Source organism: Trachemys scripta, chromosome 2 (assembly GCF_013100865.1).
Source record: "Trachemys scripta elegans isolate TJP31775 chromosome 2, CAS_Tse_1.0, whole genome shotgun sequence".
In the NCBI taxonomy this organism is placed as follows: Eukaryota; Metazoa; Chordata; order Testudines; family Emydidae; genus Trachemys; species Trachemys scripta.
In genome coordinates, this window is record NC_048299.1 from 46671608 (window position 1) to 46696586 (window position 24979).

Below are 24979 nucleotides of genomic sequence, written 5' to 3' on the forward strand. Positions count from 1 at the left end.
TATTATTCCCAACAAAATTTCTATTTATGTATTGTTTCTGTTTGACCCTTGTATAAGTCCTACCGTAGTTCTGCTAAGGAAAACTAGCATAATTGTGGAAGAGGCATAACAAGTGCTGTGCAGAGAAATGAAATTCTGTTTCATGGAGGATTTCGACATTTCAAAATTTGTTTTCATTCCACTTAAGAACAAAAGCCCAAAATTTTGAAATTCTGTCTGAAAGAAAATTGAAAAAAAAAATTGTTTTGGGTCAATAGAAACAATTTGTTTTGATAAAATTGAAATGTTTCATTCAACATCATAATGTATAATATAAAATTTAAAAAAAATCAAAATGAAACATTATTTTGAAAGGAAAAATTGAAATGTTTCATTTTGACAATGTCAAAGTGGGATGTTTCGATATTGCCAGAACTTATTTTCCCCTTTTTCTCCCACCAAACTGTAATTTCAGTGAAATTGACATGATTTCACACAGTTTCAATTTTAATGGAACTGTATTTTCTGATGGAAAATGGTTCATTCGAAGTTTTTCTGATCAGCCCTAGATATAACATTCAGTTGATGAAATGTAATGTTGTTTTGAATTACCTTAGCAAAATGCTTTACTTCCAGTAAATCCACTGATATATATACATAGTGTGTGTCCTTAAATCATATCACAATGTAGTTACTGAATGAGTTGGGGAAATCTAGTTCACACTTATAACTTAGGAGGCATTTGTGTTATTGCTAAAAAGAATATACTTAAGAACTAAATCCAGGAAGTTACATCTTTTATTTTTCTGTACTAAATCTACATAAAGCTGGCTCCTGAAGTTAAAATGAAAGAGCATGGAATAATGTATTCAAACTTGTTTTCATTTGTCTTCAGTTAACACCCAGTCAGTCATCTGTAGCTTTAATTTTCTATGTTTTTTTCTGAAGTTGTCTGAACTGAGATGTTTACAGTGTTTTCAGAAGGGGAGGAGGATTTTGCTTTTACAGTTAGCCTGTTGTACAGCACTTTAAAGTATACATTTGCAAAAGTGTGAAGGTATAAAGTAGCCCCAGGAGTGATTTTCCAGATGAATTTGAATTATGGAGTGGAAAAAAAAGGAGCCATACTCCAAAGGTCTGTTGTAATACAGAGTTTAAATAATGCCTTGGATCTAAAATCTGTGTGCCATACACCTATTTAGATTATTTGAGGGCATTGATCTTTCTGAAGTCTGGATACAAGAATTCTGTGGAGTTTAAAGAAGCACTGTAGTTGTTTGAATATTATAATCCCCAAAGCTGGAGAGGATGAGCCGTATTCGATTTTTTTATAGTAATAATGTAGATTTATTTTTTAACGTCACAGTACCAAATTTTCAAAGGCCTCTGAAGTGTTTGCAGGAAAAAAAACATACATGTACCTATTTGTATATGAAAAACATGCATTTGCAGGTGGGTTTGGGTCTCTGCATGCACAAACCAGCTGACTGCATGCTTAGGACGAAGCAGCAGTGAAAGCACGTAACAGCGAATTCTGTTTCCACATCTGGCTGTAATTTTCTGTGTGATCTTGGGGAAGTAGTTGAACCTCTTGTGCCTCCGTTTTCCCCCAAGTAAAACTGAGATAAATAATAGTCGCTTCACAAAGGTTTATATTCACTAATGGCTTAATTCACTAATGTTTATAAAGTAAATGAGGATTCCTGAGTGGGTGGAGCTTCTGTTCTCCCTGTCTCAAACAAATGAGCAAGGGGGGAGGGATATTCAATGAAATTAAAAGGTGGCAAATTCAAAACCCGACAAGAGAAAATACATTTTCCCCCCATACACTGGTGCAAATCAGGAATAATAGTAGTGACTTCAGTGGAGTTACACTGCTGTAAAACTAATAAAGTTAAATCAGGATTGGGCCCATATAAGTAATTAAAATAGCCATATTTACATAGGACCCTGACAAAATGCATGTGCCAAATGAGTATTGATTATTATTGGTTTAGTATGTTGTACAGTGCCCTGGGCTTGGTGCAGGCAGGGGTGGAGCTGAAGGTGATGTTTTTATTAATACAGTTATTTTTATCAGTTATTTTTACACCACCACAAGTCAAAAGTCTTTACTGCATTTCCTCTTTCTAAGATGTGTGCATAAATGTAGGGGTTTGAATGCTCAAAAATTGCAGGTGCAAAAATGCAAGCATAAATGTTGAGGCCACTTTTGAAAATTTGGCTTTAATTCATAAGTAAGTTGCCAGAGAATGAACAAAGACACATTTGAAGAAAAGATAGTTGGAAAGTTAAGCTCTGATCTTGTAAATGGCTGTACAAACTATGGAGTGGTTTGCGGTCCTTGGGATGAGAGACATTAGGGATGAAACCTCCCATTGACTTGAATAGGTCCAAGATTTAATCCTAGGCACCAAATCCTGCTTTCAGCGAAGACAATGGGATTTCTATGATTGACTGCAGTGAGATTAGCACCAGGGACTATGTAAATATCAGATGATATTATTGTATACAGTGTTGTGGCTGTGTTGGTCCCAGGATAGTAGAGAGACAAGGTGGGTGAGGTAATATCTTTTATTGGATCAACTTCTGTTGGCGGGAGAGATAAGAGAAGAGCTCTGTGTAAGCTTGAAAGCTTCTCTCCCTCACAAACAGAAGTTGGTACAATAAAAGATATTACCTCATCCACCTTTTCTCTCAGACAATATTATTGGTTGTAGGATTTTTAATATGTGAGAGCAACTTTTGTTTTTCATTTACAACTAGTGTCATATATATTGGTAGCTGTTTATTATTAACACTTATATTTTTGTGATTTAATAGTATTTTTTATTATTTGAGCATTTGAAAATGACTTTAACAAGCCCACTCTACTAAACTTTCCACATGACTCTGTGTCCCTTCTCAGAGTTAGAATCCTCTCAAATTATTTCTAGGGCAGTCAATTAATCGCGCTTAACTCAAGCAATTAGCTCAAAACAAATTAACTCCCTTAAAAAAATTAATCACAATTCATCACAGTTTTAATCACACTGTTAAACAATAATAGAATACCAATTTAAATTTATTATAAATATTTTGGATGTTTTTCTACATTTTCAAATATATTGACTTTAGCATATCTAGCATGTAACTACCTTGTAATGCTGGCTACAAAAGTGCCATGTGAATGCCTGTTCTCACTTTCAGGTGACACTGTAAATAAGAAGAGGGCAGCATTATCTCCCGTAAATGTAAACAAACTTGTTTGTCTTAGCAATTGGCTGAAAAAGAAGTAGGCCTGAGTGGACTTGTAGGCTCTAAAGTTTTACATTGTTTTATTTTTGAGTGCGGTTATGTAAAAAAAAACAATTCTACATTTGTAAGTTGCACTTTCAAAATAAAGAGATTGCATTACAGTACTTGTATGGGGTGAATTGAAAAATACTATTTCTTTTGTTTATCTTTTTTAGAGTGCAAATATTAGTAATGAAAAGTAATAAGAACATAAGAATGGGCCATACTGGGTCAGACCGAAGGTCCATCTAGCCTAGTAACCTGTCTTCTGACAGTGGCCAATGCCAAGTGCTTCAGAGGGAATGAACAGAACAGGTAATCATCAAGTGATCCATCCCCTGTCACCCATTCCCAGCTTCTGGCAAACAGAGGTTAGGGACACTTCAGAGCATGGTTTTGCATCCCTGACCATCCTGGCTAAAAGCCATTGGTGGACCTCTCCTCCATGAATTTATCTAGTTCATCTATAAATGATCACTGTACACCTTGTAATCAGTAAAAAGAACGAGGAGTACTTGTGGCACCTTAAAGACTAAGGCAATTCTCCAACAAAAAAACTTCAAAAACAGACTCCAATGAGAAACTGCAGAATTGGAATTAATTTGCAAACTGGACACCATTAAATTAGGCTTGAATAAAGACTGGGAGTGGATGGGTCATTACACAAAGTAAAAACTATTTCCCATGCTATTTTTCCCCTACTGTTACTCACACCTTCTTGTCAACTGTTGGAAATGGGCCATCCTGATTATCACTACAAATTTTTTTTCTCCTGTTGATAATAGCCCACCTTAATTTATTAGTCTCATTATAGTTGGTATGGTAACACCCATTTTTTCATGTTCTCTGTGTATATATAACTTCCTACTGTGTTTTCCACTGCATGCAGCCGATGAAGTGGGCTTTAGCCTATGAAAGCTTATGCCCAAATAAATTTGTTAGTCTCTAAGGTGCCACAAGTACTCCTGTTCTTTTTGCTGATACAGACTAACACGGCTACCACTCTGAAACTCATATTCAGTGTTGTAATTGAAATCAATCTATTTGAAAATGTAGAAAACATCCAAAAATATTTAAATAAATGGTATTCTATTATTAACAGTGTGATTAAAACTACGATTAATCACGATTTTTTAATCGTTTGACAACCCTATTTATTTATTCTAAATGGTATTTTCAGTAGCACAGTAGCATTAGTGAGGATAACTTATTCCAAGTTTTTAGATATTGTGAAAAACTGCATGACAAACTATTCCATCTTCCTCCATGGAAATATCTCAGTCTGTAGAAAATGCTTTCTCTCTCTTTTCCTCTGTGAAACACTGCCAGGAATTATGTTATATCATCAGAACAACCAGGATTCTTTACAATTGTGCTTCCTGGTCATAGTCAGTTTGAAGTCTGTAAATGCTGCTTTAGGGGTTTTGCCATTTAGCTTTGCTCCATTACGGCATTTTATTTGAAGGACCAATCGTGCCAAAGAAAATTAAAAGTCTCTCTCTTTTCTTCCTACATTGCATCTTCAAACTGGAATATTTCAAAACACAATAGAATTGCACATCAGTTTGGAAGAGAGAGTGGGAGGAATCAGTGGGGGGAGAGAAAGTTATGTCTCTAGTGGGGTTTTGTGCAATTTCATTCTCTGGGGATTGAAAGGCTTTTAACCAACTCAACATTTCAACCGCCTGAGAGAAGAGAAAAAGAACCATGTCTTGTCTAGACCGACCAGAAACTAAAAACAAGGGACACTTTGAATTTTGAGACTCTGACCACAACTGAAAACTGTACTCAGGCCAAGTAACTGGAAAATCAGTTTCTTGGGTTAAACAAATGCTTCCCTTAAGAATCACAGGCAGCCTTCCATTTTAATTAGTAGAGAAATTATTATATTGTGAGGCTCCGAATCTAATATTTGAACCAATGCAAAGACTTGCAGCTGGGGCAGTTAGGAGGGTAGTTTAGCCAAATATGGGACTTTATGAGATTCCAGAGGAAAAAAACAAACAAATATTCTGAGGCATTTCCTTGCCATTTGGCTGTGATAGTCTATCATTTGTCATAAGATGGAAAAATAAGGTCTGCCTTCCTAGTGCAGTGGCCGACTGCACCAGAAACAGAGCCAACTGCAAACACAAAATCAGGAGGGGGCATGGAACTCGAGCTCAGCAGTGAAACCTTAGACCAAGAGATGGATATGGGAAACCGTACTCCAGGAGTAACTTTATACAGTAACCTTTATGGAGAGTATTGCAGAGAAATGTTGAGTAAAATTCACTGCTGGGGTACTTAAATTAAGACAGAACTACAGAAAATTGCAGCAAAAATTTTATAAATAGGTATAGTACCAATATGGCATGTATTGTAGGCATAGTATGTCATAGAAACATGAATACCCTTGTTAGCCAATCAGACTCCAGTGCTTCTTATACATGTAAAATGCAGGTTTATTTAAGTATAAACATCTTTTCACTGGAGGAAAGATGGTTGAGGCACTGGACTGTGTCTCAGGAGATCTGGGTGTAATTCCTGGCTCTACCACAGACTTCCTGTGCTATACTGAACAAACCTTTGCCAGGACTGTCATTACATAAGAAAAAGGAAGGGCATGGGTGGTGCTTTTTAGCACTAGGCAGAGGAATAAATCATTAAGTTTTTATGTCGCAAGAAACAGGAAGTCAATATCTGTGTCTCATATTGGTACATATATTAAATAGGGATAATAATACTCACCTACTTAACAGGGATGCTGTTAGGCTAAATTCATTAATACTTGGGTAAAATGCATTGAGATCCTGAGGACGAGCATGTTATATAAATACTAAGCATTATCATTATTACTTTATAATAAAATACAAATATTTGTCGAAGATTCAGGAGCACCTATTTGACTCCACTAAAAGTAATTTGATTCACACAACCTGTGTTTTTGCAATCTGAAGCTGTTTTGCTCTCTCCTGTAAAAGACAGGCACTTTTCCAAAAACATTCACCATGGAACTTAATGGTGCTAGTTCATCGGTTCTTGTGGTTCTGTCATTCATTTGTGCTCCCAGAGAACTATAGTTAGAATGAATGGAATCAGATGTCTTTTTATTTTTCAAACAATCAAGGCTAGCCAACATGGAAGGTTTTATCCCTCAGTAAGTATGAAGCCACCATGAAAACACAAATCCACCTCCCCCCTTCCCAACACTAAAGCAGTTCCATGGAGCCAGATATTCAATGAGGTGCTAGTTTAACCCGTCATTTCCTCTGTCCGGTGCTCTGAGTAAAGCCAGCTTCTAATGACCCACACTTCTATTCCCAGTCCTTTACGTACTGTTGTGATAAAATATTTTCTGGCATTTTTCCTCCTATTTAGCATTTTTTTCCTTCTTGTCCCTTTTTGTGTTATGGGCTTAATGCCATGAAAAAAGCAATGGTTCTCTGTATTGTGTTATAAGGACAAGTTGATGTGGTTGGAGCTTGTTTGGCTTACTGTAGCACAGTCTTTGATGGAATTCAAGAAAGAAAATGATTCTGCACTTCTTAATATGGTTCTGACCCTGCGAACATGCATGTAAGTAACTTCATGCATGTGAATAGGGATTTACTTACATGCATGAAGTCACTCATGTGCATAAGCATTTGCAACATAAGGTCCTATATGTTTAATTCATTTTTTCACTTGAAAAGTTCAGAAATCATTCCATGAAATTCTGATCTTGAATTTATTTCATTCAGCAAATATTTAGGCAAAGAATTGTTCATCTCTGTTTTTCTAGTACTAAGCAGTGGACGTTATTCTGCACTTTGGCTAACCAGAATACATTTCAGTAGACTTTTCCTACTGCCAAGGTTTGCCGGCACACAAGACTATTTCCATCTGTGATGACTAAAGTGTACCCACTGTACATCTGATCTCACATCCCATTTAAGAAACAAAATCCACAGATGAATTAATTCCCTGCTTATTTCAAAGAACTGCCTGATGAAAGTGGGAAACTGGACTTATTTCCAAAATATAAATTGCTCTTTCATACCATAGGAGAAATGACATCAAGCCAGATTTCAAATGATAGTTTTTCAAATATATACAACATCAGGCAGTCATAATACAAAAGCATATGTTTGAATATTTGTTGCATATTTTGCTAATGATGCAAGTAATATAATCTAAAAGGAAAGATAATGGTTACGCTCCCCCCAATGTATCTACCCGCAATATCCAACTTGTTTCAGATCCGGACTTATGTCAATATAAACACAAGACTCATTTTTCCTAGCTTGCTCTGTTTGTAATTCATTCATATCAGTAACAGCAAAATTATTTTGTACAGTCATAAGTATAATAATTATGCAACTATTTCTGGTATTTCACAATTGCTAGTATCAAGTGTGTGTGAAGACACTTGGATTTGTTAGAGTTAGACATGCCATATATACAGCTGATTCTTTATATCAAAGACTCTGTATAATAACCTACCGGATTCTCATAGACACAGTGTGACTCATAGAGTAAAATATATTATTTTGATGTGAATAAATTGTTATTTTAAAGGCATGTTATTAATAAAGGGATCATTTGTAACTACACAGAATTAAAAATTGTGCTGTCAGTGTAATTCAACATAGCTCTTGATACAGAAAACAATACACAGGAGTTGTGACTTCTTAACTAGTCTCAAAGGTGCAGGTCTGTGGAGGTGTAAATCCCATACCTAAGGGAGCAATGCAGGGGGGCATGCTGCCTGCTGTTGAATTGGTGGTGCATATATCAGTAGGCAGGAGCTTTGCTTTACATAAATCTTTACAAAATATTTAGCTGCTTGGTAAACTATTTGAGCAGTAACACTGCTAACTGCATAGAAACAGAAACCACATACTCAAAGGCAAACATTCAAAAATTAGACAGTCTAACGTGAGAAACACACACCTCAAGAAATAAAACATAAACAAACTCTTCTTATATGTAATCTTATATGTGATTACATTAGATTAAAATTAGATTATAAACTCTTTGAGCCTGGAAACATTTTCTTTCTATTTGTCCTGAATGTGCCTACTATGCTTTTTCATGCTGTAAAACTAAATAAAATAATAATGATTCAAAACCCTTTAGCCCAGATAGATAATAAATAGTTCAGCCGTATATAGATATGGGGCCTAATTTTCTGGGACAGCCTTTAATGTTGTGCCCTCAGTGAACTGTTGGAGGACTTGGTGACACCTGGACATTCTAACCACCTATTTCCAAGAGGTAGTCATATATCTAAGTGTTACCACTTCCCCCCTCAGTTTCTTGTGAGTGTGAAACTGTGAGCACAGTTGTTTGTGGATGTCAAAGTGGAGGCCAGATGGTGCCCAGCTGAAAATCAGGGCCATGGGATCTATCCAAAGTGCCATGTTAGAAAGGAGTAGTCTAGGCTTAAATCCAGCAAGGTGCACTTCGCTCTAACTGTCTCCCTCATTGAGTCACAGAGCTCTGAACTGGGGAGGAAGAGCTTGTTAGGTCTAACTATGTCAAGCCACTAACTACGTCAACCAATCCCTGGTCTGGTTCTGTTGTCTAAATGGCAGAACATCTTGTTTAATCGCAACAGGTAACAGAATCACCGACAATGAGAAATGTTACATTTACAATGAGAGGCTGTGTGGCCTAGTGAATGCTGCCCTGCTACTCAGAAGACCTGGGTTCTATTTGTGGCTCTGATACTGGCCTGTTGGGTGACACTGGGCAAGTAACTTCCCTTCTCTGTGCCTCAGTTTTCGCATCTGAAAACTGGGAATAATGACACTGGCCTCCTTTCTATACTGCTTTGAGATCTAGGGATGAAAAGCACTGTGACAGCTAGTTATTATTACTAGCACTAACTCTTTTCTAATATGGCTTCTTTCATACACATCAGGGTTCTGTTTGTGATTTCACTTCCATGGGTTTTATACCAGGGGCTTCAGTGGAGTTACTCCTGATTTACAATAGTGTGAATGGAGGAGCAGACTATACATGTTTATACTGTTGAAAAGTTATTTTTCTAAACATACAGCATACAGGGCAGAAGCCCACTTTGAAAGGCAAAAGCCCACTTGTGTTCACAATGCATGGGCCCACCTGCATGTGTAGGCATACTTACTGCCATTGCATATTCCAACAGAGTAACAAATAGCTAGGCACTTATGGAGAAATTCAGCTATTGCCACATAAAACTCAAGTGATAGGGCTTTGCCCAGGGGACTCCATCAGAGTGGGGTGGAATTCATACTCCCAGCCTGTAGGTGGGACTGCTATTCCAGCCTATCCCTCTGGGCAGGGGATTGTTTCTTTTTGGGGGCCCAGACAATAAGGCCCCAATCCTGACTGAGCCTTTGGGCACTACCATAATATAAATATTTACTATTACACTGCTCTACAGCCAAAATGCTTCTGAAATAAATGTAGTCAAACTTTACTAATTCTGGGTCACTGAGAACGAAACTGATGCTTAAAATTGTTGATTGGCTCTAGTTTTCAAGATATGCTATTGGGTCAGTATATATGATCCTTGACTTGGGAATGGCAGAGGATAAGTGAGTTATAAAGGGAAGAGATCTCAATTTAAACCAGAAATGACTAAAATACATCTTTGACTGGATCTATGAATAAATCTATGACTGGGTTTGGACAGTACTTGCTTTTTAGGCAAAACAATGAATGATGCAATCTGAAGCTGGTGTTGCGTCATACATGATATGAATTGCATCATGTTATTCCTAGAAGTCATGGATGATGCAATCATAATGAAGCTTACATGACTCTGCTGAACAAATTGCCCTATATCAGCTCTAGAAATCATACAGTGTCGTGTCAGTGTTTGATTTTGCAAAGGGACACATTTCTCTTTAGCCAAAGTGAGCAGAGATGCCTCGTACTTGTGTGAACAGTGCAGATAACTTCTGCTGTGTTTGTGGTGAAGTGACTTTTGCATCACAAAAGCGCAGTATAACCACTACGGTTAAGAAAGCCTATCACCTTTATTTTGGCTGCAAAATTGGAGATCAGGACAAGAGGTGGGCCCCACGCATATGCTGCAACACTTGTGCAACAAATCTTCGCCAGTGGTTGAACAGGAAAAGGAAATCTATGCCTTTTGCAGTACCAGTGATTTGGAGAGAGCCAAGAGATCATACCAGCAATTGTTACTTCTGCATGGTGCCTCCAGTTGGGAAAGTTGTGTCAAAGAAGAAAAAGTGGACTGTGCATTATCCAAACATTCCATCAGCTATACGCCCAGTACCCCACAGAGAAGGACTGCTGGTTCCTGATGCACCAGAATCATTCTCACTTGAGTCAGACGAGGAAGAGGATGAAACTTCTGGTCCTGAACCATCAATGTCACAGGACCCACATTTTCTCCCATCCTCCTCCTCTGAACCACACACCTCATAACACAAGGTGAACTGAATGACCTTGTCAGGGATTTGGAACTACCCAAGAGTAAGGCAGAGCTGTTGGGCTCCAGACTACAGCAGTGGAATCTCCTGGCAGATGATGTTAGGGTTTCCATGTTCCGTGATCGTCAAAAGGATCTTGTCCCATTCTTTTTCATGGAAGGTGATCTTGTAGCCTGCAACAACATCGATGGTGTGATGGCAGACTTCAACATCGTTCACGATCCAGATGAGTGGAGACTGTTCATTGATTCATCAAAGACGAGTCTTAAAGCTGTTTTACTGCATAATGGCAATGTTTTGCCATCAATTCCAGTTGGTCATGCAGTCCATATGAAGGAAACTATGACAACATGAAACAACTTTTGAGGTGCATAAACTATGACCAACATCAGTGGCAGCTTTGTGGCAATTTGAAGGTTGTTGCTCTCTTGCTTGGTCTGCAGACTGCGAATGGGATAGTCGTGCAAGAGATTCCCACTACATCAAGAAAGATTGGCCACTCCGACAGTCATTGGAGCCTGGGAGGAAAAGTGTTCAGCATCCACCACTTGTTGAATCAAGGAAGATTTTGTTACCACCCTTACACATCAAGCTGGGTCTGATGAAGAACATTGTCAAGGCCATTGACAAAACACAAGCAGCTTTCAAGTACCTCCGTGGAAAATTTCCAAGGTTAAGTGAAGCTAAGATAAAGGAAGGTGTCTTTGTTGGTCCTCAGATTCGTGAACTTCTTCGAGATGATGCATTTGACCATGCACTGCATGGCAAGGAAAAGACGGCATGGAAAGCCTTCCAGTTAGTGGCAATAAATTTTCTCGGAAACAACAAGGCAGACAACTACAGGTTGTTGGTGGAAAACCTCCTCAAGGCATACAAAAGCCTTGGTTGCAACATGTCACTAAAGACACATTTTTTGCACTCTCATCTAGATTTTTTTCCACCAAACTGCGGAGCAGTGAGCGACGAGCACGGCAAGCGATTTCACCAGGACATTGCAACAATGGAGAAACGCTATCAGGGCAAATGGAGCCCATCGATGCTTGCAGACTATTGTTGGACAGTGACAAGAGATGCTCCATTTAATGAATACAAGAGACAAGCCAAGAAGCGCCGAGTAGACACTGAATAGGACTAAACTATGTACAGAATAGTTTTTTGCCTTTTGTTTCATAATAAATTTTATTTATATAACCCTTCTGCTGATTTTAAAGTGTTACATAAACAGGACAGGTGAAATATTATCATGTAAAGCAACCATAAACACATGAAAAGACCTAGGTTTACAATTTAGAATTAAAACTCTATCTACACAATATACATAGACATAAAATGTAAAAACTTAAAATCTTAGAAACAGTAGCCAATCAGTTGTTTTAATTGTCATATTTGAATTTAGCACATCAAAATACATAATAAATAGCACATTTTATCTCTGAAGCAGACGACTTCTCAAAAATTGTAGACCAGTGTTATTACTACTGCTGGCTTCAGTAGAGACCATTGCCCCTCTATGCCCTATCCAGTGGGTCACTGGATCTGTCATAAACATGGATCCGTTAGTCCTTCCACAGATTCATCCGCAATGGCTCCTTCTCTGTGGGCCTATTTGGGGCAGGCATGGTATGACCCTTCCCCAAGTGGCCCTCTCCTCTATATCCAACCTTTTGTAGAGAGCTAAAGTGGGTCTGAAGTGGTCCCCAGGGCTTCCCCTGAGTCCCTTGTTCTTAGGTGAGTCTCAGCCCTAACTACCTGTTTGTATGTGCAGTGGTAGCAGTTATGTGTTCAAATGTGGGTGAGCCTGTATACACACTTTTGATATGGGGAGTATCCACCTCCCTTCTGGAAAAATTTGGCCTGGAATATTTCAGATCAGATACTTCTGAGGACAGGTATTGGTATAGAAAGGTACTAAAAACAATTTAATCTCTTATTTCACTGATAGAAAAAAGACAGTAAAAGTGTCACCTTCAACTCTTTCCCTTTGAAATGCAAGGCACAGTTCATCCACAAGGCTACATAGTCCCTGGAGAAAATTAGAGGTATTGTTTTGATCAACAGAGAGAGAGAGAGAGGTGACAGTCCCTTATTTTTCAATGAATGCCTCAAAACATACTGAGAATTACTTACAAATACTATTTTTAGATCAGTAGTTTATCCAGTTTTAGAGAGTCACAGTGATAACTCAAAATCAAGTTCTACAAAGAGCTCTATTACCAATATGCTGGATCAAGATTCAGCTTGAATGGCAAAGGGCCATTGAATAGCCCCGACAAAAGAGAGAGGGTTTGTGGGTTGCAAAATGGTTCCTATTTGCATGCACTTTTTCTTGGTTTTAAAATTTAGTCAGAATATAGACAGCCACAAACTTTCCAATAAGAAAAGTGTAACATTAATATTACCTTTGTCACTGTTTAGAAAAATACAGGAAAATGGACTCAGAACTTGCCGATGTTTTTATGTAAATTCAGTTTCAAACCAGTATTCTAAACTATATGAATGAGTGTGTATCCGAACATCCAAAAGAACAATCTAAGGAGAATGTTAAGGATGCAAAGCCAAGCAAAGGTAGGAATGCCAGAAGTAAGTTTGCTTGTGCACCCTTAATTCAGCCCCTTTTGAGTATGCATTGTGGGAAGGGACTGTCTTTTTGTTCTGTGTTTGTACAGCACCTAACACAATGGGGTCCCAGTCCGTGATGGGCTTCTAGGCATCACAGTAATACAAATAAATAATAAATAATGACATAATCACCTACTATTTTTTCCAGAGAACTCCTATATCATTCAGTGAATGCATTTTTATCCTCTTAATTCAATGTGTGGTGTCAGGCCTTATTTAATACATTAGCCAAACCCTGCACTGAATACAAACTCTTTTATCTTCTCCTGGGTGTTTGGTTCTATGGCACTCGTCACCATAGTATCTGAGTGCTTCACAAACTTTAAATAATAATTTACCTTTATATCACCCCTGTGAGGTGAAGGTATTATTAGTGTTATCCCCATTATACAGCTGGGGGAGGGAAACACAAAGCAGTAAGGCCAAATTTGTCAGAAAAGTCCACTAATCTTGGGTGCCCAAGTTGAACCAGTTAAGTTTTCAGGGTATATAGCATTTTTTTTGTATTTTGTAAGTTCAGAGCACAGCTCCAATTGACCTCACCTGCAGCTGTGAGCTCTTAGTGCTTCTGCAATTCTGAGCCCAGGAGTCTCATGTTGGGCACCCAAAAAATGAGGCCAAACACTCAAAAGTTAAGAAATTCCAGAATTATGCCATAATGCATATGCATAAGGGGGCTGAATTAATATTCCACAGACAATCTTAATTCTGGCATTTCCCTTCTTTTTAGTATTTAGCTTTGCAACCTTAACATTCTCTTAGGGCTTGTCTACACTGTGACGCTGTCGACAAAACTTTTGTCTTTCGGATACTTAAAAAATCCTCCCCGCGAAAGACAAAAGTTTTGCCGACGCAAGTGGCAATGTGAATGTGGCTTTGTCGGCAGAAGTGCTCTCCTGCCAACAAAGCTAACGCCGCTCGCAGGGCTGGAAGTATTTTGTCAGCAAAAGTGCCGACAAAATACCGACAGAGAACGTTCACACATGCTGACTTTTCGCGACAAGGCTGTGTCGACACAGCCTTGTTGCTAAAAGCTGCGTAGTGTAGACAAGCCCTAAATGTACGTTTGTTTGAGTGTGTGTGTGTATACCCTATGTGTAATTTATTGTACGCCCTTCAGACTTCCACTCCAGCAAAATTAATATACTGACATGTGTCTGTAAACAGAAATTTTCAATTTTTCTTAGAAGAAGCATTTCACATATTGTAAAAATATTTGGTTATTTTTCTTTCTGAAATTGAATCTAAAGAAACAGCATTCATTACATAAAAGGACTTGCATTAAGAAAGAAAGCTTTTTGTGTGCAGATGTAGAAACAGTACTCCCAGTATTAATTTTGCATACGTATACTTTAGGAAATAGTGCATACATGTCATCTTCTGCTCATTTATACATGTTTTTTCTTGGTTCACAGATCATTCCCAAAGGGCGGGGGAGGGGAACAAGCACTGGAAAAATCTACTTCAAAAAATGCCAAAGTAGAATTCCACTCCTGCATCCAATAGTCAAGCCTGCGTTTCCCCACAGGGAGAGGCTGGTGGGCAGAGTCATGTGGAGCCCACAATGGGAGGGGTAAGGAGCTGGCTCCATAAATGAGTTTGGCTCCTCTCATCCTGAAAGTTGCCCACAATACCATATCCTATTTTCACTGCATTGCTGACCCCAACTGTTCAAGCATAATGAGTCAGGCCCCAAAAGATCATGAGCTGGGTCTAAAAATCATGAGATTTTGCAAAATAATAAATATGGTTGGGGTGGTGGGTTTTTTGCCTTCTGGGATTTCAGCCTTTAAGGTGAATGTTTGAAGCTTTTCTCCGCAAACATGAGGGAGAGACACTTCCCTATTTAAAACAATGAAAGCGGAGGTTCTTGTGTAATCATTTGACAATGGGAGCTGGGGCTCTAAAGAAAAACACCAAAGTATTGCAAGACTTGCAGTAAAACCATGAGGCAATATTACATTTAGACCATATAGGCGTGTATCTGCGTGTGTGTATCAGTATTGCTAACCCCAAAGTTTCAAAAATCCTGAATTAACCCCCCAAATATGCGTTTTTAAATTATATTTTTTATCTTCTAATATTTGAATTCTCCCTGCCCACCCACAGTGTATGTGACAATTAGAGTTGCCACATTTATTAAGACAATTTTGGCCGCCAATGCAGGAGCTCTGCCCCCGCCCAGCAATTAATTCTGCCCCCCCAGCTCTGCTCTCATCAGCTCACATCAATTCTACACCCCCTGCCTCACCTCTGCTCCCCTGGCATGCCAGGGGTCTTCATTGCCCCCTCCTAGGCCTGGGGGGATTGCTGCGTGGTTCCCTCTGTCCCTTCCAGGCTGGGTGTTGTAGGTGTGGGGGGAGGGGCAGAGGGACCATCCTGTTCTATTGCTCACAAGGTGGAGGGGGGAGCAGAACTTATCCGAGCTGCTGAGCTCTGTCTGTTCCCTCATCCCTTGTCCTCCCTCCTGTGAGCATGGCTCCTGGGGGGAGGAGGATGGAGCTTGCCTGCGTCTTTCAGCAGCACTGATTGGAGGCTCTCCCAAAGGACGAAGGGCATTGGGGGAAAGCAGCCAATCAGAGGGACTTCCTCCCCAGTCAGGCCTGAAAATCTGGAGGGGGTTGGAGCTTCTTGTGTGCTCCCCAGCTGGCTGCAGTGCCAGCTCTTGCTTCTCTTCCACCACAGGCTGATGGCGTGTATATGTGGGAATACGCTGTTGTCTCCTCCTGTCTGAAAGTCCTCTCCTGTCCCCTCCTATGACTTAGGGCAGTGGGTGCGAGTTACTGATGGATCCCATGCCCAGACAAGAGTAAACAATGGACCCAGCAATGCTGTGGTGTTTCTTTGCAGTGCCTGGCTACCCCACAGGCTGTGCCTGTGACATCAGCTAGTAGCCAGCCTGGGCTCAAGTAATGAGACATTCCATAGGCATCAGAGAAAGGTTCCTGGGCAGGCGAAATGGTGTGAATGGTCTGCTGCCCATTATGCTGTTGAAACCCAGTACAACTGTGCATCACTGTTGGCTGAACACAGCCTGTCAGCACTGACATCTTACCCAGAAGCAAGGACTGACTGTAGCCAGCTGCATTAGAAGAAAGTGCCAGTAACTACGCAGTTTGATAAGCATGATGCACCATAATCCTGCTTCCAGGCCCTATGTTAACATGCTGGTGTTAGAATTGCTGGACACCACAATTGCAGCATCTACAGGTACATCATCAGGTCAGGGATCCAATGAGCATGTCCGTAGAAGTGCCACACAATAGAGAGCCATATAGCAATAGGCAGACTGATGGCAGAGTTGCAAAGGAACCACAGCACTCTCACGGAGGACTGCTATGCCGTAGGTATATATGACACAGGTCAAAAGGTATAGGAAATCAGAATACACACTATGCATTCTCCCATGTAAAGAAAGACTCCAATATTGTGATGATGCTCAATTATTCTGCTTTGTGCAACTGTGGAGACCAATGCCCTTCCCCCAGATCATTCCCACATGATATTTACTATAGCCCAGTAGCTCATGTATGGCTTTTCATGGTTACTTTAGATCCCTGTTCCACATTGGCTGTTCTTAGCTTTTCAAATTTATTGCATTTATAAGGCACCACAATATCTAGGCCCCAATTTGTGTGTATGGAACAAAGTCATGCAGTGCAGATGACTTTGTCTTGATTATGCCTCTTTTTCTGTACACCACAGTCACTTTTCCAGGTGTGTGCCTTGCTTTGTGCAGCACCTGTCAACTGGGGAATGCATTGCATTGCTTTTGCTGGGAACAAGACAGAGCTCACCCTTTGGTGAAATTTGGATTGCTTTTAGAGCTTGTGGGTGCAAGTTGCATTCTTGTAATCTCCAGAGCACTGAGCATTGGTCTGAACAATCACATCCCTTATAACTTCAGACAAACATAATGAAAAGAATTAACAGTTTTGCCCTTCCAAGAAAAAGGGGAATATATGAGTGAGGGAGGGGTACAGAGAGAGAGAGAAAGATTTACATAGGTCAGAAAAGGGCACTAAAACATCTGGCATTAGTGACTGACGTGTCAATTTTAAGCATTCATTAAATTCATATTAATGCAAGAACCGTTCTTAAACTCCAAATGCCACTTTTGGTTGCTATGTTCTTCCATCTGATGGTGATGACTTTTCAGAACTGTACTGTGCTTGTTTGCTTGCCACTGGCATCTGACCTGAGGTCAGACTTCTATTTAACCCTTTCCGGTAGGTCAAAAGACAAATTAATCTGGTGAGAATTGAATTGGAAATGCGGTGTCTGGATAACAGGTGTTCCACTTGTGGAATTGCTGCCAGGCTAAAACGTGTTTGCATCTATTCCTATGCCAGCCAAGAAATTGTCTCGGAGGTCAGAGAGCCATTCTTAAAACATTTGAGATGGAAAGTTGCCACAGGGAGTGACAGTAGCAGGTGTTTTATGCTACAATATTGTCTTTCTGACTTCCTGAACTTTCTGAGAAGGACATTTGTAGGTAATTTATTTACTTACTAACAGGTTCAATGGCTACAAGTTGTCCAAAAGGAACTTCTCCCCCCTGAAATGGAATGTTACAATTATTTATTTCTTTTTTCTAGAGGATGAAGACGATGATGAGATTGTGGAACCCAAAGCACGGAATGACTCAGAGATGGAAAATCAAGAACAGAAACACGAGGTGAAAGAAGGTATGTGTTAGAAGAAAGGATTTTGTTATCATTTTTAAGTGCTCCATCCTGCAAATAGTTATCATGTGTATTGCTTACTATTGGCAGTAGTCCCAAGTAGCAGCCCAAGAAATTTGAAAACAATAAATAGTTCCATTTACTCAGATCTAGATTAGTGACATAGAAGAAATATGATGCAGAAGGAAGCTGTATCTGGAGAACCTAGCTAATGGACCTGACAGTCTTGGAGCATAAGTAAAAGATGCTGTTCAGACAATTTTCCTGCATTATATCAGGAATTCTCTGCAAGTTGCTGCATACCATGGAAAGTGTTCAGTGTATGTTGAGTTATGGACTTTCCATTCGATTGCCACATGAAGGGAATCCCAATGCTTATATTTGGAATCTAGGTCTAGGAGGAAGAGAGACAGTGGACGGATGTGAACAGAAGGAAAAAAAACATAGAGTCCTAAAAATAATTATTTATTTTAGTTTTCCACATACTTGCAAGTGAGCCCTTTTTGTACCTATGTTATTATATCTGAATGAGTGCCATCACTAACATCATCTAGTTCTTTGTTATAGGTTAGTCTAGTGGAAGTGTTTCATATTGCCACTGACTTCCTTCCTTGACTAGCAGAGGCCAAATCTCATGTGAGCAATCAATGTGTAAAGTTTTGGTGGCAATGGGCTTCGTGACACTCACACCACAGAATTCAAAATAGAGCACGGTAGCTGCTGCAAATGACATAGTCTTATGGGGGTGCTAAAACTCCATGAATTAATTCACTCTTGCTGGACAATAAACGAACTTGACTTGTGGTGGCAGAGGTAAAATAGCAGCATGCCGATGATGAGCATTAAATGCTGTGAATCAAATGATGTTTGGTCTATTTCTCTCTCTTTTCAACCCTAAACGATCCCGTTTGCCTCTCTAATGCAATCCCCCTTCTCGTGCTCTGAGCAAAACTCAGAGTCTGAAGCCATCTTTTGTGTTTTATGGAAGTGATTAAAACCATGTTACAAGTCAAGCAGGAGTTTAGAAGAACATTTCCTGCCGGTGCTGCACTCTGTGAGCCTTATTCAGAATTAATGGCTTTTCTGCAAATTAGCACATAATGGGTTAAAAGCATGTTTATGTTGGCATTAAATACTCTGGCTTCTTTTTTTCTGCAAGGCAAGACAATATTTTGCAAACTTTTTAAAGAATCTCTAATAGATATTATAGTGGCGCCATTCACACTGCTATATAGTAGTTAAGGCTGTGTCAGCACTTCCATTATGAATCCTGTTTTTCAGGGATTTATAACCCAGCCGTAAAAATTTGCTCTGGGCTGAAATTTGGTTTCAGCTCAGGGAACACTTTTTTTTTTTAAACAGATTTAAAACAAAATCAGCTTGGGCTTGTGTGAGTTATAGGAGTGTAAAGTGTAAGAATCATGAGGGGGAGAAAGGTAGCCAGACAATTTTTTCATGTGTGTAACTCAAAAATGGGTTCAGTATAAAAAAAAATAATAGATTGACCCTGTTATGTTTCATTTTCCTCTAAGCCAGCAAGACAATAGTGACATACTTTCTCAGAGTGTCAGGTATTTTCTAAAGGAAATTGGAGTTCTTCTTCATGGATTATAGGTACCCGAGTATGTGCGTGTGCTTAATTTTACCCACAGGAGTAGTGCCATTGGCTTCAATGGGATTAGTCACATGCATAAGTGTGTTCAGGATCAGTATCTGTTATCGGATCTGTTTCACAGTGACAACAAAGGCTAAAATTCATCCACAGTATAGCGGGCCAGCTCAGTGCTGTATGCACCACTTACACCTCGCATAAGGACTGCACTGAGGCACCAAGAACAGAGTGGCAGCACAAAGGTGTCTATGCCTTTCTATTCATCATGGAGAGGGCTACTGCACTGGCCCCATACAAGCTTCCACAGAAGATCACACTGGGGGCAGTCAGGGATCTACCTCTGTGAGGATCCATTAGCCACAATGCTTCTCACAACACACAACTGGCACACAGAAACTGTGGCTGCTATTCCCAGGTCCCATCATTCTGCCTGCCATTCACTTGGTAAGAGACAGTCCTTGCCCTACAGAGCTTCTAATATAAGGCCCCAATCCTGCAATTTACAGTGTGTAGGAGGAATGCTGCATCTGTGTGGAGCTCCATCAACATCAACAGGCCTCTGCATAGGCGCAGCAGTCCACCGAGCATTTAAATTGCAAAATCAGGGCTTTGGACTGTCTGTCAGCTGTTCAGGGCAAGGATTGTGTTTGGCCTCTAACCTTTTATCTGTTTTTAAGTCAGTGAGGCTTCTCATGGGAGCTATAGTCCAATTGTGCATTTAAATTGCAGGATCAGGGCCTAAATAGACAATACAGATAAAGGACAGGAGAAAGAAAGTACTGTTATGCTCATTTTACAGATTGGGAACTGTTGCCCAAGGTCACACAGGAAGTTGGTGTCTGGGCTGGGAAATGAACCCAGATCTCCTGAATCCCAGTCCAGTACATGTAAATAATCAGATCAAATCAATCACAATGCATGGTCAACCTACGGAACTCATTGCCTGGGGACGCTGTGGAGGCCAAAATTATAACTTGGTTCAAAAAAGAATTAGATAAATTCATGGAGGATAGGTCCATCAATGGCTATTAGCCAAGATAGGGATGCAACCCCATGTTCTGGATGTCCCTAAACCTCTGACAGGATGACGGGATGGAACACTCAAAAATTGAACTGTTCTGTTCATTCCCTCTGACGCATCTGGCATTGGCCTCTGTTGCAAGACAGGATACGAAGCTAGATAGACCATTGGTCTGATCCAGTATGGCCGTTCTTATGTTCTTATAACTTCTGGATCATGTCCTATTTGAATATTTAATTATCATTGTGATAAAAGAATCCATTTGTTGCTAAAATCAAAATGGCCAAAGTATTATTCACCATTTATCCTGCCTGCCATGACCCTTTAAAAAAAAAAATATTCACCAGAGATTTTTACTAAAGACAGGCTCTAACTCAGCAGGCCCAATAATAGTTTTGAAGGTCTATCTAATTGAGTCACTGATGTGTGCTTAAGTGTTCATTTACTTAAGGACTCAAACATTTATTTATTTATCCATTTATTTTCTGTGGAAGAGGGTCTTCACCTGAAAATGCTTCAACATCTCCACTGATATAATCAGCAGTTGTGTAATACAGGGGGCTTGCATTTGAACAATAAATCTTACCAGAAATGCAGCCTGATGGCCCCTATCAAGACAAACAACAGAACTGTAGCCAGAAACACAGGAAAAACAATAGGGCATGGCCCATCAATGGGATATGAGGGCATGTTCTGCCACGGTTTGCTCAGCACCTTACAAGATTATGTCGAAGATTTTCACAGCTCTTGTTAGCGAACAAATCTAAAGGTTGCATGGATTTACACCAGGCCCCCCACACAGCCCCCCAAAAGAAGTACAGAACTAAGAAGAGCTGTGCAATCTCTGGTTGTAACTATGCTCTCACAATGAGGCTGCTTCCTGTTTCATTCTTCTTTTTTTAACAGGTTTATGTTTGAATAGATGCTAGTAACTTAGTCAGACTTTCATAATGGGCTAGGCTGCAGGAAACTATTTCATATTCCTTTGCACTTATTTAAATGTAGATTTTCTTCTATATGTTTATAAACTCCCTTTGACTCCAGTGGGAAAAGAATCAGGCCCTGACTGATTAAGGGTTTGCAGGATTAGCCTCTCACTTATATTGTCATCAAAACTATTGGTTTATATTTAACTCAATTTTGCTCTCATCTGGAGGGAACAAGACTGGACCCTTTGTGAGGTCAGTTCCTAAATTTATAAGAGAGCTCCTATGTAGACAAAGTACATTTTTTCTGTTATGTCCACACACATCAGTTTAAAATTTGTGGAGAAGAGACTCAAGATGCTGCAAAATGAAATCTTCAGGGATCATTTTAATTCAGGTGATAAAATGCCATTAATATTCATAGCTACATGTTAAATAGTTGTTGCCTTCACATCTCATTCAATTTTTTTAGTTTTTTAAAAGACGTTTGGTTCAGCGTAGAATATATTTCATTGTGGTTTCTGGATGCACATCATATTTTCTCCTCTGAAATAGTCTGTCTATATTTTTAAAAATGATATTGTAAAATGTATACAGAGAGTTTATTGACTTTTGTTGCGATCCCACACAGCTCCAGAGACATCAGGCCAAAATTCTACTTACGGTTACATGATACAACCCCGTTGAAGTTATAATAAATTCAGGGCCCCCTAGGATTTCATGGTTGTCATTATGCATCATGCTACGGCCCATCAGAACTTCACGGTCAAAGTGGGAATAGAACTTGGACCCTCTTTCTATCTAATAAGATGCTAGAAGAATCTGTTAGCAATCAGCAGTATAGGGCCTAAGCATTATTTATCTATGTTGGTTCTATCCAGTAGAAGACAGTGGTACACATACACATTAGCCAGTTCAGTACAAAGTGAATGGGGTTGCCTCATTTTAAAGGAGAGCAGAATTTGGTCCACATTGTTTACAACTATTTTTATTAAATTCCAGCGAATCAGCATATATACTCACTTGATGCTGGTAAACTAAATATCGTATTGTTTAACCTGTGTTAAACATCAAAGTGTTATGAAAATTCTATATATATTTTGTTTATATATATATTTTGTTTGTTTTTTAGTAAATAAATTTGAAGCCCAATATTGCATTGTCAGATATAATTTGTGAAGATGCTGTGGGCACATTGAGGTGAACAAGGCCTCTGGGGAAAAAAAATACTTTGATCAGCCACTTAGGCTTCTCTTAGTTTCCTCAGAAGAAATTTGTGTGTCTCTTGAAAGCTGAGATCAAAGTATTTGGAAGCTGCCAGAAGGGGAAAAAATTGCGGAAAATTACATAGAACCTTTTTATTTTATTCAAGGTAATGGTCATACAGGGATAAGGATCTGGAGGGAAATGGAAGTAGCTCTGAAAGATAAATGGGTGGAAAAATCTTCATATTAAAAAGAGCAACCATGTGTATTTCAGTTTTCCTCTTATACTTGTATTTGTCACGAGTTACAGAAGTGTTTTGCATTAGAAAAAGTAATGATATTAACATTCTTGTAAGCAGAGCTCGCCTCAAATAAAACTTCAGAGGCAGCCGAATGAAACAAGAAAATAAGGTTAAAATATAAAGCTTAATATTGCCTGAGGCATCTGGTGTGTCAGTAAGAAAAATGAGGTAAGCTTGTTTATGTCGTACAAACATTAGCCAAGGTGTTTCTGATACTGAAGAGGGTTTAATAGACTGTTGGCTTCACACAGATGATCGCTAGCTAGGAGGGAGATTTTGCTGAGGCAAAACTGCAGCCATTCATGTCTTCATTGCCCATGAACACCCTGGAGTTGTCAAGCTGTTTATTTTTTTCCTTTCTCCCTTCTGCTGATTTTTTTGTGGAGGGGGAAGGGGCATATATAGCTGGCAAATGCCCAACTAAAGAATTTATATTTCCTGATAGTTTTAATCATTTGGAGCAGTTTAAAATTAATTTGCCATTTGCCTTCACATTCATTTTCTCTCCTTTTATGCCTTTTCACTGTATTGTCATGCTTGTTGTTTGTGATGCTGGGAAAGCAGTTCTTTGGTGAGGTTGGGATGTTGTCTCATTACAGGCTTCCTCTCCACATGAGTTCATTTAGTGCTAATTACTATTCAGTAGTGGATGCTACAGTAGGTCAACATGTACTTTTTGCCAGTTGTTCCTTTCTTACATGCAATGCCCCCATCTAATGCACTTACCGACATGCTGTTCTCCTGCCGTGGTAATAGTTTCACTGCATAGGAAGGCCATGCAGGGGATGTGTATACCCCCTACCTGGCTTGGAACTCCACAGGGACCACTAATATCACAGTGCATAGTGGGAGGGAGGTGTCTGGCTTGGGGGAGACAGAGGGATTGGATCATGGAGCTTCAACAGAGGCTACAGATACTAACTACTCAGCTGCTCTGTTTCCTGGGGGTAGGATTTTGCCCACACCCTGTGCATCTTCCTCGTCCCCAGTCTGTCTATGGACCAGATGCTGTGCAGAGAATTTGCCCTTTCAAAGTTAAAGCTTAGACCAGTTCAAGCAACCCTATTGTGTAGCCATTTAATAGGCTCCCATGTTAGCTTGGATTAGCTGGCCTAGAGAAAGGATATTACACCCTGGGCAGTAGATGGCATGGTCTGTAGTGTGGAATAATGAGTTCTTTGTTATTGAGCAGACTATTGCCTATATTGGGGTGGGCAGTATGTTGCCCTTGTCAAAGGGGAAGTCGAAAGTCTCTGTTAGGAGAGGTCCCAGGTGGAGCCCTGCCACAAGACTGGTATCCTGTGGGTCTCACAGGATCTGCTGCCATAATAGTGGGAGCAGGTAAAATGTACTTTGTGGCAGGCAGGACTGGGTGGGCAAATAAACCAGACTGCAGTAATTTGCGGAAAAACACTAAACCTCTCATCAGTTTGTCATAAATAGAATTTCAGCAAAGTAAAGCAAGTTTTTCTTTTTTTTAAATAAAGGTTTTAACACTTAAATTTAAGCAAGGGATAGAAAGAGGTTTGATGTCTATTATACCAGGAGTTAAAATGTTTTTTAGGGCTGTCAATCATAGTTAACTCAAGTGATCAATGCGAAACAAATTAACTAGATTTAAAAAAAATTGTAATTAATCACAATTTTAATCTCACTGTTAAATTTAAATTGGTATTCTATTATTGTTTATTATAAATATCTTTGGATGTTTTTCTACATTTTCAAATATATTGATTTCAGTTACAACACAGAATACAAAGTTCACAGTGCTCACTTAATATTATTATTTTTATTACAAATATTTGCACTGTAAAAAAGATAAACAAAAGAAAGAAAAAATTTCAATTCACCTCATACAAGTACTATAGTGCAATCTCTTTATTGTGAAAGTGCAACTTACAAATGTAGATTTTTTTTGCACAATCTTTGCACTCAAAAACAAAAC

The 24979-nt window shown here is 39.3% G+C and overlaps 1 protein-coding gene across 3 annotated transcripts in view; it reads left to right on the forward strand.

Annotated features, from left to right (window-relative positions):
- The window catches only part of DYNC1I1 (dynein cytoplasmic 1 intermediate chain 1), a 245094-nt gene that overhangs the window by 112560 nt on the left and 107555 nt on the right, over window positions 1–24979 (forward strand). For all 3 annotated transcript variants that reach the window (XM_034760492.1, XM_034760494.1, XM_034760493.1), the window contains exon 7: window positions 17882–17971. In XM_034760492.1, the coding sequence (XP_034616383.1) occupies window positions 17882–17971 (90 nt within the window). The remainder of the gene's footprint in view (window positions 1–17881; window positions 17972–24979) is intronic.